The following is a 24,982-nucleotide window of genomic DNA, read 5'->3' as shown; positions in this document are numbered from 1 at the left end:
ACACAAACTATTAGCTTCAAAGCAATTTTCAAGTGATCGAATGATCAATACGAAACATTCTGAGTCTACATCAAATGACTGTCTCACACAAATCATGTAAGATGTTACAAGGAGATTTTCACATGATCATCTTTTGACTTTCGTCAAGAATATAAGATGAATTTGGTTAAAGCGAAATCCTACAAACACATATTTCGAGAAATATGTAACCGAGTTAAACTCAGCTCGAAATATCAAATGTGCATAATTGAAGTCTATATATACGACTTTTGTCTCAAATAGGAGATAGAGTAGATAGACTGTTGAGTGATATATGAGTTCAAGTCTCCACATACCTTTTGTTGATGAAGTTCTACAAGATCCCCTTAGTAGTTATCCGTCTTCAATCGACGAACACCATGAAGTCTAATGCTCAACTATACTTTCTATCCTAATACTTTGCTATAAGTAGACTAGAAATCAATACTTATAGTTTTGGCAACTAAACTTGACAAACAAGCTTGATATAGCACGCCTCTTGCGAGTTCGACCGAGCAGTGCTCCAACAATCTCCCCCTTTGTCAATTTTAGTGACAAAACTATCAATACATATGGATTACAAAATAAATAAACTTTGTAGCTCTCAATCCAAATGTTTGATTTCCTTGGCTCTTCAACATTACTCGAGATCTTCGTCACTTCCAAGTACTCCAGAGATTATGAACGTGTTCAACTCAGCATCATCGTTGTTGAAGATCCGTATCTATAACAATGAGAAAACATTTGCTCTCAATCATTGTTATACAGTGTTATAGTATTATTACACAACATCAAAGTCCAATTGCATCACAACTTTGACAATAATACTATGGTGATATGTATCACCCCCCCTTAGTCAATACTTTATCTCACATGAAAACCAATCCCCCTTACATAATGATCTGTAAACCATATGTATTTGTAGTGTGAACTACACATTAATTCTCCCCCTTTTTGTCAATATAAATTGGCAAAGGTACGAAAACTAGTGGGATCCTAATGAAATTTCCACAAAGATACTTCATAACCAAAAGAGAACATATCAACTTTGTTTCGATGATTTCACATAGCCGGAACTAGTGTATTCATCAAGGAGTTTATAAAGATACAAGAAAACTCCTACAATATTCCAAAGCCGCACTCCCTACAAAGATTTGGCAATTAAGCACAAGTTCAATTAAGAACTCTCCCCCATAAAATGTCATTCCCGAAAAAACAACAAGGGCGACCTTACTTTCACAAGAAAAGAAGGATTTCTTTGGACATTAACAAATCACGTGAAACATGATTTTATATCCAAAATACTCAATTAAATTAACCATAAGAGAACCCATGATTAATTTAGTCGGAGACGCTCAACATACGAGAACTTTTGGAGCCGCACAGTATTTACACAAAGATGTAGATCAGGGAAAGACCAATACTGTGTAATATTCAAAGATTCATTCAATTTTTCATCAATATTTGCATAGAGACGTATAATAGACTTAATCTTTGTAGACATAGTTCATCCTATCTTCCATCAATATTCGCATAACGACATAATAGGCTTAACTTTTGTTGTTCAAAAGTTCATTCTATCTTTTGTCAATAAAGACATATGATAGACTTAACTTTTGAGCAAATATGGGACTATTATAGTTCACAGACGCAAACACACATATCCCATTACAAGTTGCTTCGACCTCTTAGCTTCCATAGCCGGGGTGGTTAATTTATTGTTGGTAGGAAGGTGTCCGGCTGTTTTAGAGGAGTTTGTTTCCAGTGCCCCTTTAACGCCTTTGCTCAAGACTGGTGGTGGGTAGAGACCAATTATTGTAGGCACGGTTTGGAGGAGGTTTTACTCAAAGTTAGCTGCGAGTTTGTTTGGTAAAGAAATGGCCTCCTACTTAGGTAATCATCAGTTCGGTGTGGGGATCCCTTGTAGGGGAGAAGTTATCTTACATTCGGATAATAGGTTATTGGAGTTGAAAGGGGGACATGATAACATGACCATGCTTTTAGTTGATTTCTCCAATGCTTTTAATCTTGTGGACAGGACCACTATGGTCAGGGAAGTCCGAAGCCAATGCCCCAGCATTGCCAGGTGGGTAGATTTTTGTTATGCTAAGCCTGCCAGACTTTACTACAACGAATTCACTTTATATTCGTCCTTGGATGTTCCACAAGGGGACCCGTTAGGTCCCTTGTTGTCCGCCCTTACTTTACATCCACTCGTATGTATGATTTCTTTGCAGTGCCGGCTTGACTTGCACACGTGGTATTTGGATGATGGCACGTTGGTAGGGGATACATTGGAAGTGTCGAAGGCCTTGAGCATCATTCAGTCAGAGGGTGGTAGTAGTGGGATTCATTTGAACATCAAGAAGACCGAGATTTTCTGGCTGGTGGTGGATCCTAGGAGTTTAGATGACAGTGTTTTCCCGTTGGACATTGGTAGGCCTTTTATAGGGGTCAAACTGTTGGGAGGATCGGTCAGTTTCGATCTCCAATTTTGCAGTGATCTAATTTGGGCCAGGGTTGATAAAACTGTCACCTTAATGGATGTTATAAAGAAGCTGAAATACCTTCAAAGCAAGCTCCTTTTTTTACGCAGTTGCATCGGTGTCTCTAGGCTGTATATTTCCTTGAGGACCACCAATCCCCTTGCTTTGGAGAGTGCTAAAAACCTTTATGATCAACAATTGTTTCAATTTTTGAGACATATTGTTACAGGTGATGTTGCAGGCTTTGGTCATCTACAGCAGCGCATTGCCACCTTGCCGATGAAAGATGGCGGCCTTGGTGTTTACACTATGGAGGACACCAACTATTATTGATATATCGCTTCCATGCTTAATGTATCCTCCATTGATGTGCCTAGCAGAAGTTTCCATCAAGCTTTGAGTAGCTTTGTAGAGGTATGTGGTTTGTCTTCTTCCACTTTCGACCTCAATGATATTTCCCCCCATCCAATGCGTTCCCTGACAGTGTTATATTTTGATGCCGTCAAGAAGAATATTCCGTCAAACTTCTCTTTGTCTACACGGTATTCTGTTTTATGGCAAAGTAATAGGTTGGCTCATGCTCAGGACTTTCTTAAGGCGATCCCTATTTGTGGTTTAAATCAAAATTTGGGACCTCGGCATTTTAGATCCATCTTAAGTTACATATCGGGAATACCCTTGTTCGGTGAGGATAGTACCTGCTCAAGTTGTAATAACAAAGTGGATATTTTTGGGGATCATGCTTTGCATTGTGCTAGTGATGTTGGTATCAAATTTCGCCATGATTTTGTGAGGGATATTTTTGCGGATATTTGTTATAAGGTTGGTGTTCATGCTAGGAAAGAGGTAGCCCTTGGCTCTCTATCGGATAATGATACTTCCTTGAGACTTGCAGATATTCTTGTTTATGATTGGGAGAACGATCGGGATATCTGTTTTGATGTTACTGGTCTTTCTCCTTTCACTAGTGGTGGAGTTCTTACTTTCATACCCGTCCAGGAAGTATCTAGTGCTACTTCGCATAAACGTAAAAAATATTTAGACAAGTGCACTCTGCATGGTTATGGTTTGGGGGTTTTAGATTTCTCTGCTGTGGGCGAGTTGGGGGAGGAAACTATCATTTTCTTGAAGAGGTTAAATAATTGTTTCATGAATCATGACGCTAGTTATAAGTTAGGCAGTGCTCTTTTTTCATAGAATAGGGGTAGCTACCAAAAGGGTGTTGGTTCCCAGCTTGTTGTCAGGCTACCCACCAACTTATTGTCAAATGATTGTAATTATTTCATAGATGAATAATAAATTTTAGTTGCAATATATAAACCATAAAGATTAATACTGCAAAATCATCTTCCAAATAAACTTTAGAATTTAAATAAATAAATCCAAAAACATTGCAAGATGAAAAACATTGGAAATATCTATGTGTATTCACAATAATTGTTATTCCAAACCCTAGTTATCCTTCTTAAACCACAAAAATAAATTCTCATAAGAAGTTTCCTAGACAAAATAACTCCTAGGAAGAACGCAACTGAGAATCATCAGACATGACCAGCAACCAGAGATCGAACATAAACAAGTTCATCAGTTGCTTTCTTCAGTTCGTTTTTCAGAAATTCAAGATTCTTTGTTGTAATTCCAAGTTGTTCACGTACGACCACAAAATCTCGAAGAATATTTCCTTCCAGTTGAGACGACATTTAAACTGGAAGCTTGTTTTCATGATCAAAACCATGATAGCAAGTTATGAAAACAGGGTTCTCGTGAAACTCAAAAACCTTGCCATGTTCAACTTTGTTTTCCTTTCTGCATCCATCCATTGTGTGCGCCAAAGAGTCAGAGTACTTTCGACGTTATGGAGCGTGTATCTATCAGGGAAACAAAACCATGATACATATATATGAGTGCATCATAGGGAAAGCCTAGGCACACTCGTTCACGTTCGGTCCGGATCGGATGCACGTATGCTCATTATTGAGAACCAGGTTCAAAATTCAAGAGAGTGATGGAGCTTAATTTAGAAGTAGCTTTGATAAAACAATCAAAGACAAATGCCTCGCTAATCCTCTACATAAGTAAACTTTAGCTTCCCTCTTCAGAAAAACCCAAAAAAAAAAAAAAATCTCAGGTAAAATTCTCTCTCTTCCTCTGCACTGTTCTCACGAGAAGTTCAGGATGGCTACTAAGGATACCAAATTTTCTGCCAAACATAACATTTTCTATGATCCACACCGTAAAGCTTACATCACTGCACGTTTAAAAAGTATCAATCGTCTCGCACTGCTATCTGTGACGATCATCTTGTTCTACATCCTAATTACACAATATCTAGATGATCCTAGCCAAACCTTTATAAATCTAGATCCTACTTGTGTTCCCGGTCCAAACATAGCCAAAAACCTACTGGCTTTTGAGATTTACTCGATCTTTATGTTTTTACTCGCAGTTTTTGTAGCTCATGCCCTCAAGTTTACTCTTGGTTACACCAATCTTCGAGTTACAGTGGTTCGTGCTTGGTTTTGTGTTTGTGCTATTATTTACTTGATAGGATGGTACTCATGACTATGGCAATGATAAATATGTTGCAGCTCAAATTTGGATTGTTCTCTTGGGAGAAAAAAAAGTCCGGCTTTGCCGTCGATATGGTTCTCTTCTTGTATGTTGCATCGTTAATACTCTTGAGTGCATTTACGTTATTCAAACTTGTTACTAATTATAAGAGGATTTCTACTACGGTTAAGCATTAATTACAAGATTATTATGGTTGCATTTTGAGTCTTTTAACTCCACGGGGATTGTATGGCTGTAGCCTGTAGGTAACTACTAGAATAATACTAGTATTGCATTATCAAGTAACTTTTTGCCTTTTAACCAAGGGAGTAGGCAGGTAGAAGAAGGGAAACGATGCTAGTGTGCAATGAATGAAATACTATATTGGGGATATTTTGGTGATGAAATGAAGATGAAGTTGATGGTGGTGTAACCTCATACGTGTAGTTTTCGTTTGTAACAGTGCTATTAATTTACATCGTATTTTCACTTGATTTTGGTTAGTGATGTCTGAAAAAGTGGGGCTCTAATAACCACACCCAATATTTTGTTTGGCAATCTGAATAGACAAACTCCAATATACTTTCAAGAGAACCAACTAGACAGTCAGACTCAATCTAGAGAAAAGTATATCAAAGAGTTTTATATCTCTATCTCTTAATTCAATCTGCAATCAGCAAATAGAAATTTGCGAGCCCGGTTGAATATAAGAGAAGAAACTTGAACGGTACCAAAGACCAATGTTAAAGGATCAATCAATCTCAATCAACAACCAAAAGTTGGATTTACCAATTGATCGATTCAACGCACAACCCGTGATATTTCAATTATATAACAAAATATAATGCGGAAAAGAAATAACACAGACACCAGAATTTGTTAACGAGGAAACCGCAAATGCAGAAAAACCCCGGGACCTAGTCCATATTTGAACACCACACTGTATTAAGCCGCTACAGACACTAGCCTACTACCAATGAACTTCGGACTGGACTGTAGTTGAACCCTAATCAATCTCACACTGATTCAAGGTACAGTTGCACTCCTTACGTCTATGATCCCAGTAGGATACGACGCACTTGATTCTATTAGCTGAACTCACCCACAACCAAGAGTTGCTATGACCCAAAGTCGAAGACTTGATAAACAAATATGTCTCACACAGAAAAGTCTATTGGAATAAATAAAGATGTCTCCCACATAAATACCTATGAGTTTTGTTCCGTCTTTTGATAAATCAAGGTGAACAGGAACCAATTGATAAACCGGACTTATATTTTCGAAAAACAGCCTAGTATTATCAATCACCTCACAATAATCTTCATCGTATGGTAGCGAAACAAGATATTGTGGAATCACAAACGATGAGACGAAGATGTTTGTGACTACTTTTTATCTTGCCTATCGAAGAATCAATCTCGAGCAAATCTTAGAGAATATAGTACTCCATACGATAGAACAGGGAAAGATCAGAACACGCAACTATAGAGAAAATAGTTGGGTCTGGCTTCACAATCCCAATGAAGTTTCAAGTCGTTAACCTACAGGATTTCGTAAAAAACCTAAGGTTAAAGGAGAATCGACTCTAGCTTATGCAACTAGTATCACACAGGAGGTGTGGGGATTAGGTTTCCCAGTTGCTAAAGTTCTCCTTTATATAGTTTTTAAATCAGGGTGCATTCAATATTTACCGTTAGATGAAAACCTGATTAGGTTCAAGCTTATATCTTTCAACCGTTAGCTCGAACTTAGCTTGTTATACACAAATGAAATGTACCTTCATTTAGGTTTAAGTAACCATACCTAAACGTGTACACCATGTTGGCTCTACCGTAGTTAACCGAGGTTAGGTATATGAACACTCTCGTATCAACCTTATTCATCTTAACCATAACTAGTTCAAATGACTCAAATGAAACTAGTTAAAGAGTTGTTCAATTGCTATATTCTCATAGAAGTACACAAGAACACAATTGAAGCAAAATCGGTTTGATTCACTCGAATCAATTCATGAACATTATAGTCACGGTTTGCAAAGAATGCATTCCTTAATATATAAATGTATTTGTGCATGAGCCAACCGATTTTAGAACTTTAACCACTCAAGTATGCATACTGGTACACATACCTAAGTAGCTGGTCTGAGTTTGGGTTCGTCAGTATGCGAACGGTACGCATACTTAAATACACTTCCAAATCCCAACAGAAATTCACATACCTATACCTTACGCAAGTACGCGCACCGGTATGTGTACTTGGTACACCGAATTTCACAACTTCAAGTACGCATACGGGTATGCATACTTTAGTTCCGGTCATGGATCACATACATCCAAGAATGCACACTATGTTTATAATCCAATGATGGTTAATTCTAAACTCTATTTGAATCATTGAAACTTTCTTAGAGGATGATAATAGCCGTTTTCACACACTATTAGCATCAAAACAATTTTCAAGTTATTAAAATAATTATAATGAAACATTCCAAGTCTACATCAAATGATTTTATCACACAAACCATGTAAGATGTTACTTGGAGATTTTCACATGATCATCTTTTGACTTTCGCCAAGAATATAAGATGAATTTGGTTGAAGCGAAAGCTTACTAACACATATCTCGAGAAATATATAAGCGAGTTAATCTCAGCTCGAAATCTCAAATGTGTATAATCGACAACTATATATTAATACGACTTTTGTCTCAATATAGGAGATAGAGTATAAATAGACTTTCCAAGTGATACATGAGTTTTAGTCTCCACATACCTTTTGTTGAAGAAGTTCCACAAGCTCTCCTTAGTAGTTATTCGTCTTCAATTGACAAACGTCGTGAAGTCTAATGCTCAACTACACAATCTATCCTAATCCGAGACATCATCATTATTAGTAGACTAGAAATAAAGACTTATAGTTTTGATCATTAACATTGACAAACAAGCTTAAGATAGCAACGCTTGCGAGTTCGACCGAGCAGTGCTCTAACAATGTCTCTGATTCTCATTTTGGTACCTAATCATCTATATATACTGGAACAACCTTTTGGGAGTTCAATTCCTGCATCAAACGGATCATAAAACTTAAACATAATTTTTTTCCTACGTTAATTTCGAAATTCTTGTCTAGACATGGTCAATGCAGAATATTATTACATGCTCGTGAACATGACCGTTATCAATATATATTATTCGTACTGTTCCATTAAAGCTTCCCGGCCTCAATTGAATGATTAACAGTGCAAATTGGTAAATCCCCCTTATAAGCTTAAACAAGATCGCACTGAAAGCAAATTAAACCCCTGATAACCTAAACGAAATGGAATAAGTCTATTTTCAATTTGTATAAATAGAGAATATCAATTACGTTAGTACATATGAAGAAAAACGAAAGAAAAACAAATTTTTTTCTTACATACAGAAAATAAAAAATGGAAGAAAAAAAAGTAATTACGGAACCAAGGTTTATACAGTTAAGCACGCATGTGAAAGACATGTGTGAAAACACGCTTATCCTTTACTCTCTTATGTTATTCTGAAATGATTTCTCTCTATCAATTTCCCCCACCCCCAAACCATGAGTTTGTCTCTAAGTTAAATAAACCTTGGACCATGTAATGCCTTAGCAAATATATCTGCCATCTGATCACGTGTAAATATACGGAAAACATCCAATTTACAAAGTCATTTATCTTTCTATTATCGGGTCTTTTATAAGATTACCTTGTCGAGCGATAAGCAAAACTTGAACTATCATTATAATAGTTTTTTTCCTAAATTTAGGACAATAACGATCTGAGTTCTTTCGAGGAGCAAACTTATCCAATTCGTTTGATACAAAAGAAAGTGCATCCTGTATATTACGAACTTTGTATCCCCATTGCAAGTGTCCTTTATTAACATAAGGAGTGTGAGTTTAAATGGTACCTTTTTATTGATCCACTTTTATTGGAGCTCGACGAATTTTCTTCTTCTTCTTATCTTTGTTCAACGTTGTTGCTTTCTTAACATTAGCAGAGGTGCTTTCTTTGATGGCTGCACTTGAAGAGTTGGGTTGAAAAAGATTCTTAGGCTCGTCATGCTTTACTTCTTTACAAGAAATAGGAGCATCTTTGACATCAGTGGGAGCCTCTGGTTGAGAATAATTTGTAGCTTTGATAAATTTTACCTCTTTACTAATATTTGAAGCATCTATTCCTTTATATCCCAATCATCGTGTATCACGATGATTTCTACTTGCTTCAAATATTGAGGTTAACTTGTTTGAGATTTCATTGGACTTTTTCAGGTCCAAATTTTCTTTTTCCAACATCTTGTTTTTATCAAGAGAACCAGTAAGATCAGCCTCAAGGCGTTTTTCTCGAGAGAATATGCACCTTCTTTCTCTTCAAAACTCTTTTGTTGAGAATTAATCCATGCTTCATATTCAACAAGTTTATTCTTTTCCAACAAATAGACCTTTTCAAGAGAAGCATCACGATCTTTCTCTAATAGTTCCGTTCGAGAAAGACTAGTACTTACTTTATCTTCAAGACTCTATATTTTTTGAAAATCATCCCTCAACATTTCGAGATCTCATCGAAGCATTTAAACTCAATAGTTTTTGATTGCAAATCATCCTCAACTTTATACTCTCACGAGACATACTTAGGAGAATTTTATTAGAAATTAACTGTTCGCGTACCTGTTTCACCTCAGAGTTTGTAACCTCTGATTTTGAGAATGGTTTAACAACCTCTTGCGATACGTTAACTGAGTCTTTCATTAATTTTCGTTTTCGCTTAATCTTAATTTGACTCATGTCTTATAGGTTGGATCGCATCAAACACAGATTGTTAGATCTTTTTGTGTTTGCCTGCTCTGATACCAATTGAAAAGATGAGGGTGCCCAAATACACCACAATCTTTTTATTTCAACCTATAAGTCTGATACCAAGATTGATCGTCTATGGAAAAAGTCGAGATAATACGACAACTTGATATTCACTTGACAATAGTGATAGACACATGTTTGTGTCTAATTTGTCCTCAATGTTCTGTATTGTTGGTACTCGATTTCGTACTTATTATGGTGTTTTATGTGTTTGTAGGTATTTTTGGGAAATAAACATTTTTGGAAAATTCGGCTCGAAAAGTTGCTCGGGGCACCTCCGGAAAAGTACTAAAGGCACCCTAATTTTGGATAAGGGTCACCCCAGGACACCCCCAAAGGCAGCTGCTATCGGCAACCCTACTCTGGATAGGGGACAACCCTTTCTTCCCCACGGTTTGAACATTTTTGACGGGAAAACAAATCTTACATGCAGCGTATTTTTCAGTCGTGATTTTGGAGGAGTTTGAAAGAGATTAAATAGCTGGATTTGACTCAGAGTATCCTGTTTTGACTAAACAGGACTGGTAACGAGGTTAGAATCAACGAACATGGGATGCATCTCCGTATTGAAGCAAACAGAGGACGCAAATTTTTACGGGTTCTGTTTGAATCACGGTGTGTTCATAACATGATCTGCGTGTGTTTAAAGTGTGTTGAGTCAAATATAGAAGCGTGAAGGAGTTAAACAAGGAATGTTTGGCAGTTGTAGAATCGTGAAATAACAAGAAGGGAAATTATTTTCCCGTGAATATCCGAGAGAAATAAAAAGAAAATATTCGCATTTACTGGAGTGATATCAATCATGTGGAGTATATAAAGAGTTTTGAGGTGATAGAGAAGGGTTGCGGAGAGTTTTGGAGAGTTTTGGAGAAGACAGAGGCGATAATCAGAACCACCAGAAATATTCTTCTGCTGCTGTTCATCTGAAGAACACGAAGAACAAACCATCCAAGACAGTCGTTTTTCAACAGTGTAAACGACACACAGGCGTGGGTCGAGAGCTACAGAATCAGCGATAGTACTGTTCTATCGTTCTTTTCAGTTTGTAACACTTATAACTGTTATAAACCCGGTTTTTAATAGTTTTTGTCCATTTCATCTTTGTAAACACCCTTTGAGCAATAAAAATGAATTTTTAGTGTGTTTCCAACATGATGATGAGCTAATTCTTCCACAACCAAGGCAATGAGGAAGCTATTCATGCATGAATAATGGGTAACTATTTCATTTTCTCTAATTTTTGATTATAATTCACTCAATCACTGCTCTTGCAGAGTTTTTAAATGTTTACATAATTTTCTTAATTACTTATGATTCAATTTGATAAATTATACTTTTTTTAATCAATTGTTAGCCTATGCTTGGGTAATACAATTAATATTTGAGAATATGTTTGGTTAATTGTGAATTAAGAAATAAGGGATTTAAAAGACAATTAGAGTTTTGGATTATTCGCCATAATTTATTCATGTGTGATAGTGGAATCAGTGTCTTGGTTATTCCTAATAATCCTGAATTAAGTTTTGTTTGTTTTTAAATTTCATTAAATCTAAAAAAAGATTTTTTCACAAGTCTCAACGAACTTTTTACTACAAGTCAATTAAAAATCACATCAAATAGTTACGGTACAAGACCGATTGATTATAAGATCAAAGTCAATTGATTAGGATTAACGTACAAGTGTAGTTACTTTATTACAATAAAAAAATTATAATGCAGAAGTAAAGTAAATAACACAAACAAGATTTTGTTAATGGGGAAATCGCAAATGCAGAAAACCCCGGGACCTAGTCCAGTTTTGGATACTCTTAAAATTAAGCCGCTATACAAAGAACAAAAGGCAACTTCGTATAGTTGAGACCAAGTAAACTACTCCTAGTTACTTAGTTTCCTCAGTATCCATACGTCTTCGACCTTTTGGTCTCACACGTGAATCTCAAGACATAAATCACAATCTCAAGTTGTTTTACCCAGTAAAGTCTTATGTACTCAACTCCTTTCGATCGTATTCAGTGAGGGAAAAAATCTGTTTGGTAACCACTTTGACTATCTTTAATATAAAAGATATGTTGAGTAGTCGACAAAGGCTCTTATGTTTAATCTAATAAACACCTTTGTCGGGTAAGATCAATCTGAATCAGTAACTTAAATTCAGATTCAGATACTGAAGAGTACCACCAAATGATAGTTGTCGATCTATACGACTTTCAGACCAAATCTATCAAGAGATAAACCAGATCTAAGTCGGATCCCAGTCGATCAGGATGTGTGCATAAAATTCACGAGATACGAAAACTAATTAGATAAATCTTCTTCGTCTTCAAATCTTCGATTATCTTTAAAGTACCTGCACATAAAAACTTGAATCATCTTGTGATCAATCATGCACAAAATGGAGTCTGTTAACAATGTATTATCACAAGATGTCTTTAGATCTAACAACAGTTCCAAAGATCCCGTCGATACTTTGATCTAGTTTGAGTGACCCTTATGTCAGAATAGAAGGCTCTCAAGAATAATCAAAATTTCAACCACCGTTAGTAAATCAAATCAATAATCGAAATCTAAAATAACAATGCAATTATCTAGTTTCCCACTAGCGGTACTCGTAGAACTTCTTGATCCCACATAAGTCTTTAAACGAGCGGTCGTAAGATATTTTGCATAATTAGGGTACTTTCCTTTCCGGATAGACGGATTCACCAGAAACAACGCGAATGAAGTTTTCCTGGATCTTAGGATAGTTTGCAAGAAACGCAAACTCAAGTATTTATCTTAGCAAACAATATTTTCAAGATATGCAATACAATACCTAATTTCGGTTTTCCTATTTCCAGTTAATGTCAAATAATATTTCCGAAATCTCTCTAAGAAAATTCCTATTATTAGTTTAGAACGTTAATTAATAATCATTTTCTAGAGGATATGATTTAATTGTTCGTAGTTAAAACATATAAAATCGAAAATCAGAGCTAAATATTTTTTAGTATTTCAGTTTGGGATCACCTTGAGGATTAAGGAATATCTTTGAACAATTAATGATAAGAGTTATGCACATGTTTAAATAATATTGACATCTATAAGCTTCCTATCTTAGCAAAACCTAATTTCATATTCACACACAACACAAAAAAATATGTGAATATTGGAAACTCGGTTTTGCTCTTGGGACCGGTTCTACCATGACTCCCAAACTAGGTTAGGACCGGTTATACCATGACTCCCAATATAGGTTATGACCGGTTATACCTTGCTTCCCGATACTAGTTAGGATCGGTTACACCATGTCACTAGATATAGGTTATGACCGGGTATATCTTGTCTCCCAATACTAGTTAGGATCGTTTATACCTTGTCGCACAATATAGGATATGACCGGTTCTACCTTGATTCTCAACATAAGTTAAGATTGGTTCTACCCAGTCACTTTGCATTGGTCATCCAGATATTATTCAATGAAAAGTCGGACCAACACACTTATGATTTCCCTTTCGATTATGAAACAAGTCCATACATCTACTTCCTTAAACCAATGTTATAATACATAGTTTCCTAGGATGAAATCACACCTATATTTCCATGAATAATCAAGTAAATAAATACTAGATTATGTTGATGTTGTATTTACGAAGTTCAAAAGATAAGCGTTATACTTCGTAATTCAATATAATTCCTTGATACTTTGATCATAATACTATGACCAAGTCTAATCACTAAAGCGTTATAAATATAACTTCGCATGTTATGTTTTCAATATAAAGCAACTTGAAGGAATGGAAACAAGTCAATTTAGTATTACTAACCTCAAGTGGAAGGATGATGTCTTCGTTGTAGTCGTTACTTCTTCACATTTTTTAGGTCCTCAGAGTAATACTTGTAAGTCTCAACATTCTTGGACTTTCTAGTCTAATCTAAACGAAGTTGACTGTAGTAGATAATCAAGCGACTCTAAATGAGTTTTGATACTAAAACATGACAACTAAACTTGACGTACCAACGCTTGGTGGGTTCAACCGAGCTATGCTCTAACAAGAACCTCGATGAAAAAGAAGACAAAAGTGCAGAGTATCCTTAACATATCACTAGATTTTCTTTGCGCAATGAGATGACATGTCTTTGGATGCTTGCATAAACGGATACACAACATTGACTGCAAATATAATATCAGTTCTAGTTCATTAAGGTGATGCAAACCAAGGACCTATATGATACTGAATTTTCAAGAAAATCGCCACCAGTTTTGCTCAGCTTGATACCTGCATCCATAGGTGTATTGCAAGGCTTCACCCAACCATTTGAGTCTTTTTTTAAAATATCAAGTGCATACTTTTGTTGAGACATAAGAAAAGTATTAAAGCATTGCTTGGTTGAACCTACAAGTTTTGCTATCTCAAGCTTGTTGTCAATGTTAGGTGATCAAAACTATATCTTGATATCTAGTCTACTAAGTCAAGTTTCTGATAGGATAGAATTGTAGTTGAGTATCATAGATCACCCTTGAAGACTAAAGATCGACGAAAACATTAGGAAAACTTCCGTATAAGGTATGTGAAGATTGAACTGTTATATTTTACTCATTATACCATCATTCTATCTATTGAGACTATGTCGTATGACTTATAGTAGATTTACAAAGAAGATGTTTCGAGTCAAGCTTGGCTTATGAAAAATATCGAAATATGATTTAGCTATTAGATGTTCAAAGGTCATTAACAATATTAGTTTCATGAATTAATTTGTGGATCAATTGAAAATTTCCCATGCAAATGATTATATCACTTGAGAATGTTTCAAACATCATAAAACAGAAATATGAACTTACTGAAATTTCTACTCAGGGTTGGTTGGCGAACCAGTTCCCAAATCATAGATATATGGGATTATAAATACAGTAAATTCGGCGAACTAGTTCGCAAACCGGAAATTCAATTGGGAACAGTTCACGAACCCGGTTGGCGAACCATGGTATACTGATTTTATAAGTTGGATAAATATCTAGCAGTTGGCGAACCCGGTTCACGAACCGTGGTCAACTGAGTTCGGTAGTCTAGTAGGATTGGCGAAACCGGTTCACGAATCATAGCATCATGACTCGTGAACAAGCCATACGGTTGGAAAACTGTTGTACCAATTGTCCTGACAATATTTAGCAGATTCTCAAAGACTTATTATTTTAATATGTTTGGTACTGCTATAACTCTCTTAAGCACTTCTAAGACTTCATTGATCACTTAAACACTTATGGGTGTGAACTATGATTAATTTTTTACGTTTTTAAATGAACATCAAATAGTTTTTATCTCTTAGGATAAGTTGTCAAACCGAACAGTCATTATATACGGTTCAATAACCGAACCTATGTATACAGTCTTTTATTGTAGTTTGAAGACCTATTTTTTTTGCTTGACTCTCAAGTTATCTTAGCTCGAATTCTAAGCTAACCCTGGTCTTTGAAAAATATAAATGGAGCATCTTTGCAAACTACTTTATTCAATCCTTGAAATTTTGTGTGCTAGTTGATTCTAGAGTCGCCTCTATTAACCTTTTAGGTCTACGACTAAAAGACTTATCGCGTAGGGGTTCGTGAAGCCAGGTCCGACTATCTTTACCTTGATAGTTCCTGTATCCCGATCTTGTTTTTTTAGCGAGGTTTTTGTAATATCTTTCAGGCAAGATAGATAGTAATCACAAAATTCTCTTCGTCTTGGACTTTATGATTTCTCAAGATAGATATCTAAATACTGATCTTAGTTGATCTTTCGACGATTGTTCTTGAGAGGTGGTTAAGAATCTAGGCTGCTCTTCGGGAGTTGTAAGTTCCATATTAGTGAGGTTTTATAGATTGTCTATTGTAAAAAGATTCCCACACCTTGATATTTGATCTAAACGAATCAAATAGTCTTATCTGTTAGAGGCAGATTGGTATCAAAAGTATTGGCTTCGTTTGAAGAAACTTTTAGGTTGTAAAGGATGTCAGCTAAGGGAATCAAGTGTGTAGAACCTTTTGAGGTTCAATAGACGTAAGGTGCGCGAATGTAACTGAATCGCTTGGAGGGTGGATTCGGTCTCAACTACATTCCAGTCCGAAGTCTTATAGTAGGTTAGTGTCTGTAGTGGCTTAATACAATGCAATGCTCAATATGGACGAGTTCCCGGGGTTTTTCTGCTATTGCGGTTTCCTCGTCAACAAAATTATTGCGTGTGCTTTTTACTTTTCCGCATCTTTTGATTGTTAAAAGTACTACGTGCGTTCATACTCCTATCAAAGCAAAAAGGTTGGACATATTTGATATCCTTGTGTTTTCAATTGGTATCAGAGCAGGTTCGTGTGTTCGGCGTAATAACCAACCTGACAGTTATATTATCGTCATGAATTTTCGGTCGCAACAATTTCAAACTGTTGCAACGTTAATAGGCCTTTGAAACTACTGCGACCTTCTAATTTCACAACAATTATTGGAATTCTTATTGTAGTTGCGAAGTTTTTGCAACATCCAAAGAATAGTAGTCTTGACCGGTCAAAATTTGAGTTTTTTTTTTTTTTGATACAATAAGTTGGGGTCAAAACTAGAGTTCCCTGCAACTCTTTGCACATAGATAGCCGACAACTGAGAGTAACACAAAAATAATAAGTTATATTACGCTGCCAACTGATGCAAAGCTTTATGCGAAAGTAAAATATGTAGCGCCTCATTGTACTATGTGTAATATAAAAGTAGAAACAACTGAACATCTCTTATTTTATTGTTATTTTGCTAAGGAAATTTGGGACTCGACCCCCAATCCAGTTCATTTATCTTTAGACACTTCAAGCAAAATTTTAGATCTCTGCAAAAACTAGCTGGATAACCCTAGGACAGATATATCCATAGAACTTCTTTTAACAAAAATGTGGTTCATCTGGAAAGAAAGATGTGATAGAGTTTTTGAAAATAAATCCAAATCCGCTAGAAGCGTAGCATTGGAAATTCAGAGACACTTAGAATTTTTGTCTACAAGGAAAAGAAAATCTCCAAGCTAAAGGGGATGAAAAAGAAGAAGCAAACCCATATATGGAAGGCGCTTATCAAAGATACCTTAAAGACAAATATATATGCAGCTTGGGTTTCAGATTTGTTACCATCCAGTTATGCTTTAGTATTAAGAAATAATACAGGAAAGTGATCAAATTTTATATAGTGGTAAGAAGGTTGTCGTTCACTCAGACTTTGTTGAATTGATTCTAGGCTTAAATATAAAAATACTAAAAATAAGAAATTATATACAAAATATGTCACGGGATAAAGAATTTACTGGAACTCAAGATTCCACTTCTTTTCATGTTCATGGGGTTCATAAATTAATCCTAGACATTTATAGCTCAAAACAAAAGAAACAATAACTCTATTCTTTGCCAAATTAGATTTCATAAACATTAGTTGTAAGTTGTGAGCATGACACATCAAAAGTAATTAAAACCAAGCATGCGACATCAAACAAAATAACAATTAATTAATAGAAATCATAAAACAATTAAATTTTATGCAAATAGTTATAAAAGAATTATTTTAATTACCACATGAACGAAACACAGCCTCCTCCGTCGTCCCAGTGATGGGCCTAGTTCCTCATTATTATAAAGAAAACTAAATAGAAGAAATAAAAGAAAATAGTGAAACTGGCTACCGGCTCACCGGCTCTCCAATAACTCCCCTGGTTTCCTGTTCTCGACATCAATATATAGATTACAACAAAATCTAACCTTCCTCTTTTAATTCTCTTCCGCATGTCATGTCCAATGGGAGTGTGCCACTTGTCTAAGAATACACAATATCATCTAATAAAGACTCGCCACATTTCCGACCACTTGCTTTTATTTTCATGGGAAAGAAAATATTATATGAGCACATACTGATCTTGTGCTCAAAATCAATCTTCTTTAGTTGCAAAAAATATTTAGTTTCCTTTCTTCCTCCACCATGTCGACATACCTCGTACACTAATTATTGAGTAGGATTTTTCATTTTACGTGATGCCTCCTAAATCCTTCGAGAACTAATCACCAAGTCCTTCATCCTAAAATCCACGAGACCAAAATGCCTGAGCATGTTAATTTCTTAAACCAACTTCAGCCCATCATCTCCTTCACTAACTTAAATTGGGCCTATCCCATTTAGATCCAAAAGTATCCACGACCCATATACTCCGTAGTTCATATTTTCTTCTTGGAATCCTAGGTTTAGCCGATTTTCTTGGAAGAACCCATTTTATTCATTTACCTACAAAATAACAATAAATACCAAAATAAGCACCAACAATATATATTTTGGGTAGTAAATATGTAAAAATTAATCGCTCATCACACCCCCAAACTTATATTTTGCTAGTCCTCGAGCAAATTTATTCTAGAAAATAAAAACTCACTAGGGGGCCCTAGTGACCGAGTTATAATCTCGGGAGGGTTTACCAGAGGTGTACCCACAAAACCTTTACTCCAAACCCTATCTATCTACGCAGAACCTTGAAAGGCACTAAAGAATCTCCTAAGTTGGCATACAAACATTGACTATAAGAGGAAGTACCCTGATGCGAAATTCCAATTGATGTACACGAGTTTGCACTCAACATACTATAATTCATATATAAGTGACAGATCTCTACTCAGATAGTTTCTAGACATCATAACCGGAGTCAACCAATCACATGGAAAGATTAAGAAGATGGATAAAGAGAAAAATAGATGGTTTAAAGTGAACGGTGTTTCCCATATCTGTCTGAAGGCCTCTGCCAAGATGAACTTATCCTAATGGACTTAGATACCGGTCTGACTGATATCAACACAACTAGCAAATACAAGGGAACCAGTGGTCGATAAACCTAACTCTAAGTCAACACAACTGGCATATACAAGGGCACCAGTGGTCGACTTTATTGAATTTACTCCGGTTGGTTTGATGGCCTGGTCTCAATTTTTTTTATTTTTTTTTGGTATCTCAGTCACTCTATTTCACCCTAGCAATGGTAACAACTTGAATCGTGTGCCCCACCAAATCACTTAAAAAAAATAAAAACAGAAGGATTAGGATTCAACGAGATATGGCGAAACTACCGTTTTTTTTAATTCTAACACCTGAGCTCTGTGCTTTTATGAATAGACTCTTTAGATGTTTCCATCTAATCAGATTGGTTCCTCAACTCCTACAACCAAGATGTTCCCATCCACTTAGATTGGTTAGTGTCATCCTTAATAAACATAAATTTCTTGGCTTTGGAGTTTATTTATTGCAACTAAAAAGTTTCTCCCATACCCCCAAACTTAAATCTAACATTGTCCTCAATGTTCGAAAGATAAAATTAAAATTATGAACAAGGAGAAACTGTTACCACTCGAAGCAAAAGAGTTAAGGAAAGATATTACCGTGTTGCATGAGATTGGATTATCTCCCAAGAAGTGCTAAGTTTAAAGTCTTCAGCCAGATATCGGAAGGAATTAATCACCTCATAGAATCATAAAGCAGTAGCCGGAATAACTATGGGTCATCTGGTTCAAAAAGTGCTAACCACAAGAAGAGGAAACTACAACAAACCAAGAAGACATCGAACATACCCTTGTTTAACACAACTACATCTAGTTGTAGTTCAGGTTCAAGCTCTATAAAAGGGTCTAAATAAAAAATTTCATCGGTTGAATTTCCTCAAAGGAATTCTGAAGATAAGGCTGAAGAGTCTGGAAATACTCAATTAAGAACTTAGAAGCGCATAACAAAAGCCTGAATAATTGGGGATCCTCTAAGTCAATCAGATTTGACTCACACAACTAACCACAATGAAAGAGGTGGTCTTCCTTAAGAAAATGTGTCGACCATATTTTCCTAAAGTAATTAGGTTTTGTCTCAAAACTTAATAACCGACACATCTGAAAATCATATGTTCCCACAATTGGAAGAAAAGTTTTTGGTGGGAAAACAAAGTCAATCTTGGTATCATAGCCTGGGTTAACCACATCAACCAGAGGATGGGTTTCTAACAACTGAGCTCTCTTATGGACACAACTAGGTTCAGGAAAAAGTGTATGAAGATAATCTTGTAAGATGGTTGAGGCACAAATGTCAAGTCCTACACGAGGGAACTTTCTAAGAGTTAAAGGTAAGGCACCAGGAAAGTGATAATCACTCTCAAACTTAGAGTTTTCAGTGTCTCTAGGTAGACTAGTCACAGTTTCCCTAATTTCTAAATCATTAGATTCCTGAAAATGGTCAACTGATTCTTCTAAGTTGTAATCAGGTGCATCCTCACTCATTTTTACGAGTTCATTTTCTTTGTCTAAGACTGTTGTTTCTAAATCGCTAGACTCAAAATAAACTCGTTCCTCTAAACCGTCATCACAATCATATAAAGGATTATCAGAGAAAGTTTCTAATAAAGGCTCATTAACTAAGGTGTTAATCAAAGTTACTTCCTCCGATTCACTGATAGGCACATCTAATAATGGATTATCCACCACACTGCAGGCTAAAGGATCATGAACTACATCGTCTAAAACGGTGGTATCTCTAGTCAAATCCTCATCCTTTTGAATAGGTGAATAATTATTAAAATTATTTGGATTTGTACTAGAAACAAAACTATCATTATAAAGCTCAATCGGGGTAACAAATTCCTGATCACTATGCCTACATATTTCATGTTCTTCATCAATAGTATCCTCATCATAATCATCATTATAATAACATGAAAATGATTGAACCTCATCTAAACAAGTAGTGTTACCAATTCTAACCTCTTCATCTTGATTATTATAAAAATTATCCTCATTTTCACAGGTGATATAAGGAAGAATGTATTGGCAATCACGAGTAATTCGAGCTTCTCTTTCTTTCGTCTCTAATTCAAGCCTATGTGTTGACTCAGCAAACTCACGTGTTGACTTGGTTAACTTACATGTTGACTCAGCTAACTTCCTGAGGGTATCTTCCAAAGAAGTTTCACTCATTTTTACCGTTCTTTCGTCCATAACTAAGTCATTTGTGTCCGCTAAATTATGTGTCGACTCAAGTAACTTACGTGCTTCATCTAAAGGATAGGAATTATAAGAATCTTGCTCGTATGATCGGTGGGCATGTGGATAGTAATTTGGATCACAATGGTATGACCCATAACCTTCAAAAGTTTGGTGTTCCCGACTACTATTCACACTATGGTCATAAAAAGAATAATGTTCATGTTGCTCAGTCGAATAATCATTGTATTGGCTATACCAGTTCGACATCCTAACTGCAAGGGAATTCTAAACAAACACAAAGAAGGCTGACTCGACCACAACAAGCCTATTTTATCTAGCAAACAAAAAGCATGATGTCTCCCTTAGATTGTTTCTAGACCAACTTTTATTCTTTCGAAAAGGAATTCGTTACAATCTGAGCAAACCTCTCTGGAATCAATCCGAGTTAAAGTAAGTTGAATAAAGACGAGGGAAGCTCAGTGGAGCTTTGATACCCAAGGCCTCACCGGCGTTATAAGGCGGCGTATTCAAATCACAGAAACCATCATCAACTTCAAAGTATGCTCAAAAGAGTTACCAATATTTTCCAAACGATTTTCCTAATAAGCTTGTTACCCTATCGGTCTCGTTCTAGTCCAAATTTTAAGGCTTAGGTTCGCGTAGGTTACGTGTTCCTAAGGCGGGCAAGAAGGAAACGGTGATGAAATCGAGTCCTTATCTTGATTTGGCCAGGCCTTGTCCTTTATTAGAAAATTAAATCCGATTTCAGGTCCTCAACATATATGCATACGAAATCATCCAGTAAACCCGCTGACAGGGTATTCGCGGGTGTTTAGAATTCTTACCTCCCGTTCCAGACGGGGGATGAACCGTTGAAGTCGACTCGGGCCACGACTCCTATGTCATGTACGAACCCGAGGGGCCGAGGCGATATCGTAATCGCCGTCCTTCTCTGCAAACAGTTTATTTAAAACTACCCTTCCGTAGGGTTTTAAAAATAAAGTTCAATGTTTAATGTCCAAAAGAAAATAAGAAAACAAATGTCCAAAAATAAAAACCTTAATTACAGTTTCTAAAAAAAATAAAAATAAAATTATTTACAAAATCTTCTTCTTCACTCCTTTTGGATTTCTCTTTTCTTTCCTTTTTGGGTTTTTCCTTTCTTTTTAGCACTTTCTCTTTTCCTTTAGCTTAGCTCTGAATATGAAAGCAAACAAAAATACCAAAACGCGTAAAAAAGAACAAATAAAATAAAACCTAAAAACAAATCCGCGTTGGCGGCGCCAAAAACTGATCAAATTTTATATAGTGGTAAGAAGGTTGTCGTTCACTCGGACTTTGTTGAATTGATTCTAGGCTTAAATATAAAAATACTAAAAATAAGAAATTATATACAAAATATGTCACGAGATGAAGAATTTACTGGGACTCGGGATTCCACTGCTTTTCATGTTCATGGGGTTCATCAATTAATCCTAGACATTTATAGCTCAAAAAAAAAGAAACAATAACTTTATTCTTTGCCAAAGTAGATTTCATAAAACATTAGTTGTAAGTTGTGAGCATGACGCATCAAAAATAATTAAAACCAAGCATGCGACATCAAACAAAATAACAAATAATTAATAGAAATCATAAAACAATTAGATTCTATGCAAATAGTTATAAAAGAATTATTTTAATTACCACATGAACGAAACAGAGCCTCCTCCGTCGTCCCAGTGATGGGTCTAGTTCCTCATTATTATAAAAAAAAACTAAATAGAAGAAATAAAAGAAAATAGTGAAACTGGCTACCGGCTCACCGGCTCTCCAATAACTCCCCTGGTTTCTTGTTCTCGACATCAATATATAGATTTCAACAAAATATTTATCTTTTAATTCTCTTCCACATGTCATGTCCAATGGGAGTGTGCCACTTGTCTAAGAATACACAATATCATCTAATAAAGACTCGCAACATGTCCGACCACTTGCTTTTATTTTCATGGGAAAAAAATATTATATGAGCACATACTGATCTTATGCTCAAAATCAATCTTCTTTAGTTGCAAAAGATATTTAGTTTCCTTTCTTCCTCCACCATGTCGACATACCTCGTACACTAATTATTGAGTAGGATTTTTCATTTTACGTGATGCCTCCTAAATCCTTCGAGAACTAATCACCAAGTCCTTCATCCTAAAATCCACGAGACCAAAATGCCCGAGCATGTTAATTTATTAAACCAACTTCAGCCCATCATCTCCTTCACTAACTTAAATTGGGCCTATCCCATTTAGATCCAAAAGTATCCACGACCCATGTACTCCGTAGTCCATATTTTCTTCTTGGAATCCTAGGTTTAGCCGATTTTCTTGGAAGAACCCATTTTATTCATTTACCTACAAAAGAACAATAAATACCAAAATAAGCACCAACAATATATATTTTGGGTAGTAAATATGTAAGAATTAATCGCTCATCACACCCCCAAACTTATATTTTGCTAGTCCTCGAGCAAATTTATTCTAGAAAATAAAAACTCACTAGGTGGCCCTAGTGACCGAGTTATAATCTCGGGAGGGTTTACCAGAGGTGTACCCACAAAACCTTTACTCCAAACCCTAGCTATCTACGCATAACCTTGAAAGGCACTAACAAATCTCCTTGGTTTTCATACAAACATTGACTATAGGAGGAAGTACCCTGATGCGAAATTCCAATTGTTGTACACGAGTTTTCACTCTGCATACTATAATTCATATATAAGTGACAGAGCTCTACTCATATAGTTTCTAAACATCATAACCGGAGTCAACCAATCACATGGAAAGATTAAGAAGATGGATAAAGAGAAAAATAGATGGTTTAAAGTGAACGGTGTTTCCCATATCTGTCTGAAGGCCTCTGCCAAGATGAACTTATCCTAATGGACTGAGATATCGGTCTGACTGATATCAACACAACTGGCAAATACAAGGGAACCCGTGGTCGATAAACCTAACTCTAGGTCAACACAACTGGAATATACAAGGGCACCAGTGGTCGACTTTATTGAATTTATTCCGGTTGGTTTGATGGTCTGGCCTCAAATTATTGAGTAGGATTTTTCATTTTACGTGATACCTCCTAAATCCTTCGAGAACTAATCACCAAGTCCTTCATCCTAAAATCCACGAGACCAAAATGCCCGAGCATGTTAATTTTTTAAACCAACTTTTGCCCATCATCTCCTTCACTAACTTAAATTGGGACTATCCCATTTAGATCCAAAAGTATCCACGAGCCATGTACTCCGTAGTCCATATTTTCTTCTTGGAATCCTAGGTTTAGCCGATTTTCTTGGAAGAGCCCATTTTATTCATTTACCTACAAAAACACAATAAATACCAAAATAAGCACCAAAAATATATATTTTGGGTAGTAAATATGTAAGAATTAATCGCTCATCAGAAAGTGCGAAGGAGGAAGAGCAGGGCAATCAGCAGGCTCAGACCCACAAGAAGCAGCAGCTAAAGGAGTGTTGCAGGCGGCAGTTTGGGCTAAGGAAAAGCATATTAGAAGTTTCAACATTGAAGGGGACTGTGAAAGCATTTTCAACTACTTACATGGTCATAATAACTCAGACATTTCTTGGCGTGCTAAAGCCTGTCTCGACCAAGCAAACATAATAACCTAACTTTGTCACAAAATTTTTGGGTTTTAATTTTGTTCCTAGACTAGGAAATCAAGTTGTTGATGTTTTAGCCAAGTTCGTAAGGCCTTTAAATTCTGTTGTAGAATGGGAATCATCTCCTCCCCCGTGTAGCTTAAAACAACTTTTAGTATATAAATCTAATATTGGGAAATCTCAACTTCCCAGATTAGATAGTTCTACTCCTATTGTATTTGTGACTCTTTCTGAGACTTAGTCTCTTTTTGATGAATTATCTTGTTTACAAAAAACAACAATATTACAACACACATATCCAACAAGTGAAAGTAACATAAAAAAATAAGAAGTTATGTTACGCATACCAATGAGAGCAAATATTACATAACTTCGAACTTCTTACAATTTAAGAGCTTATGTCGAAATGAAAAATTGCAAAATA

At 35.9% G+C, this 24,982-nt stretch overlaps 1 protein-coding gene across 1 annotated transcript; it reads left to right on the top strand.

Moving 5' to 3' along the window:
* Positions 1-1,895: 1,895 nt before the first annotated feature.
* Positions 1,896-2,837, top strand: LOC113305797. The gene has a single exon (XM_026554798.1). It carries the CDS (start codon positions 1,896-1,898, stop codon positions 2,835-2,837), a length of 942 nt encoding a protein of 313 aa, XP_026410583.1.
* Positions 2,838-24,982: the final 22,145 nt, after the last annotated feature.

Source organism: Papaver somniferum, chromosome 8, assembly GCF_003573695.1.
Source record: "Papaver somniferum cultivar HN1 chromosome 8, ASM357369v1, whole genome shotgun sequence".
NCBI classification, from domain to species: Eukaryota; Viridiplantae; Streptophyta; class Magnoliopsida; order Ranunculales; family Papaveraceae; genus Papaver; species Papaver somniferum.
This window is presented reverse-complemented; position numbering and strand designations above follow the sequence as displayed.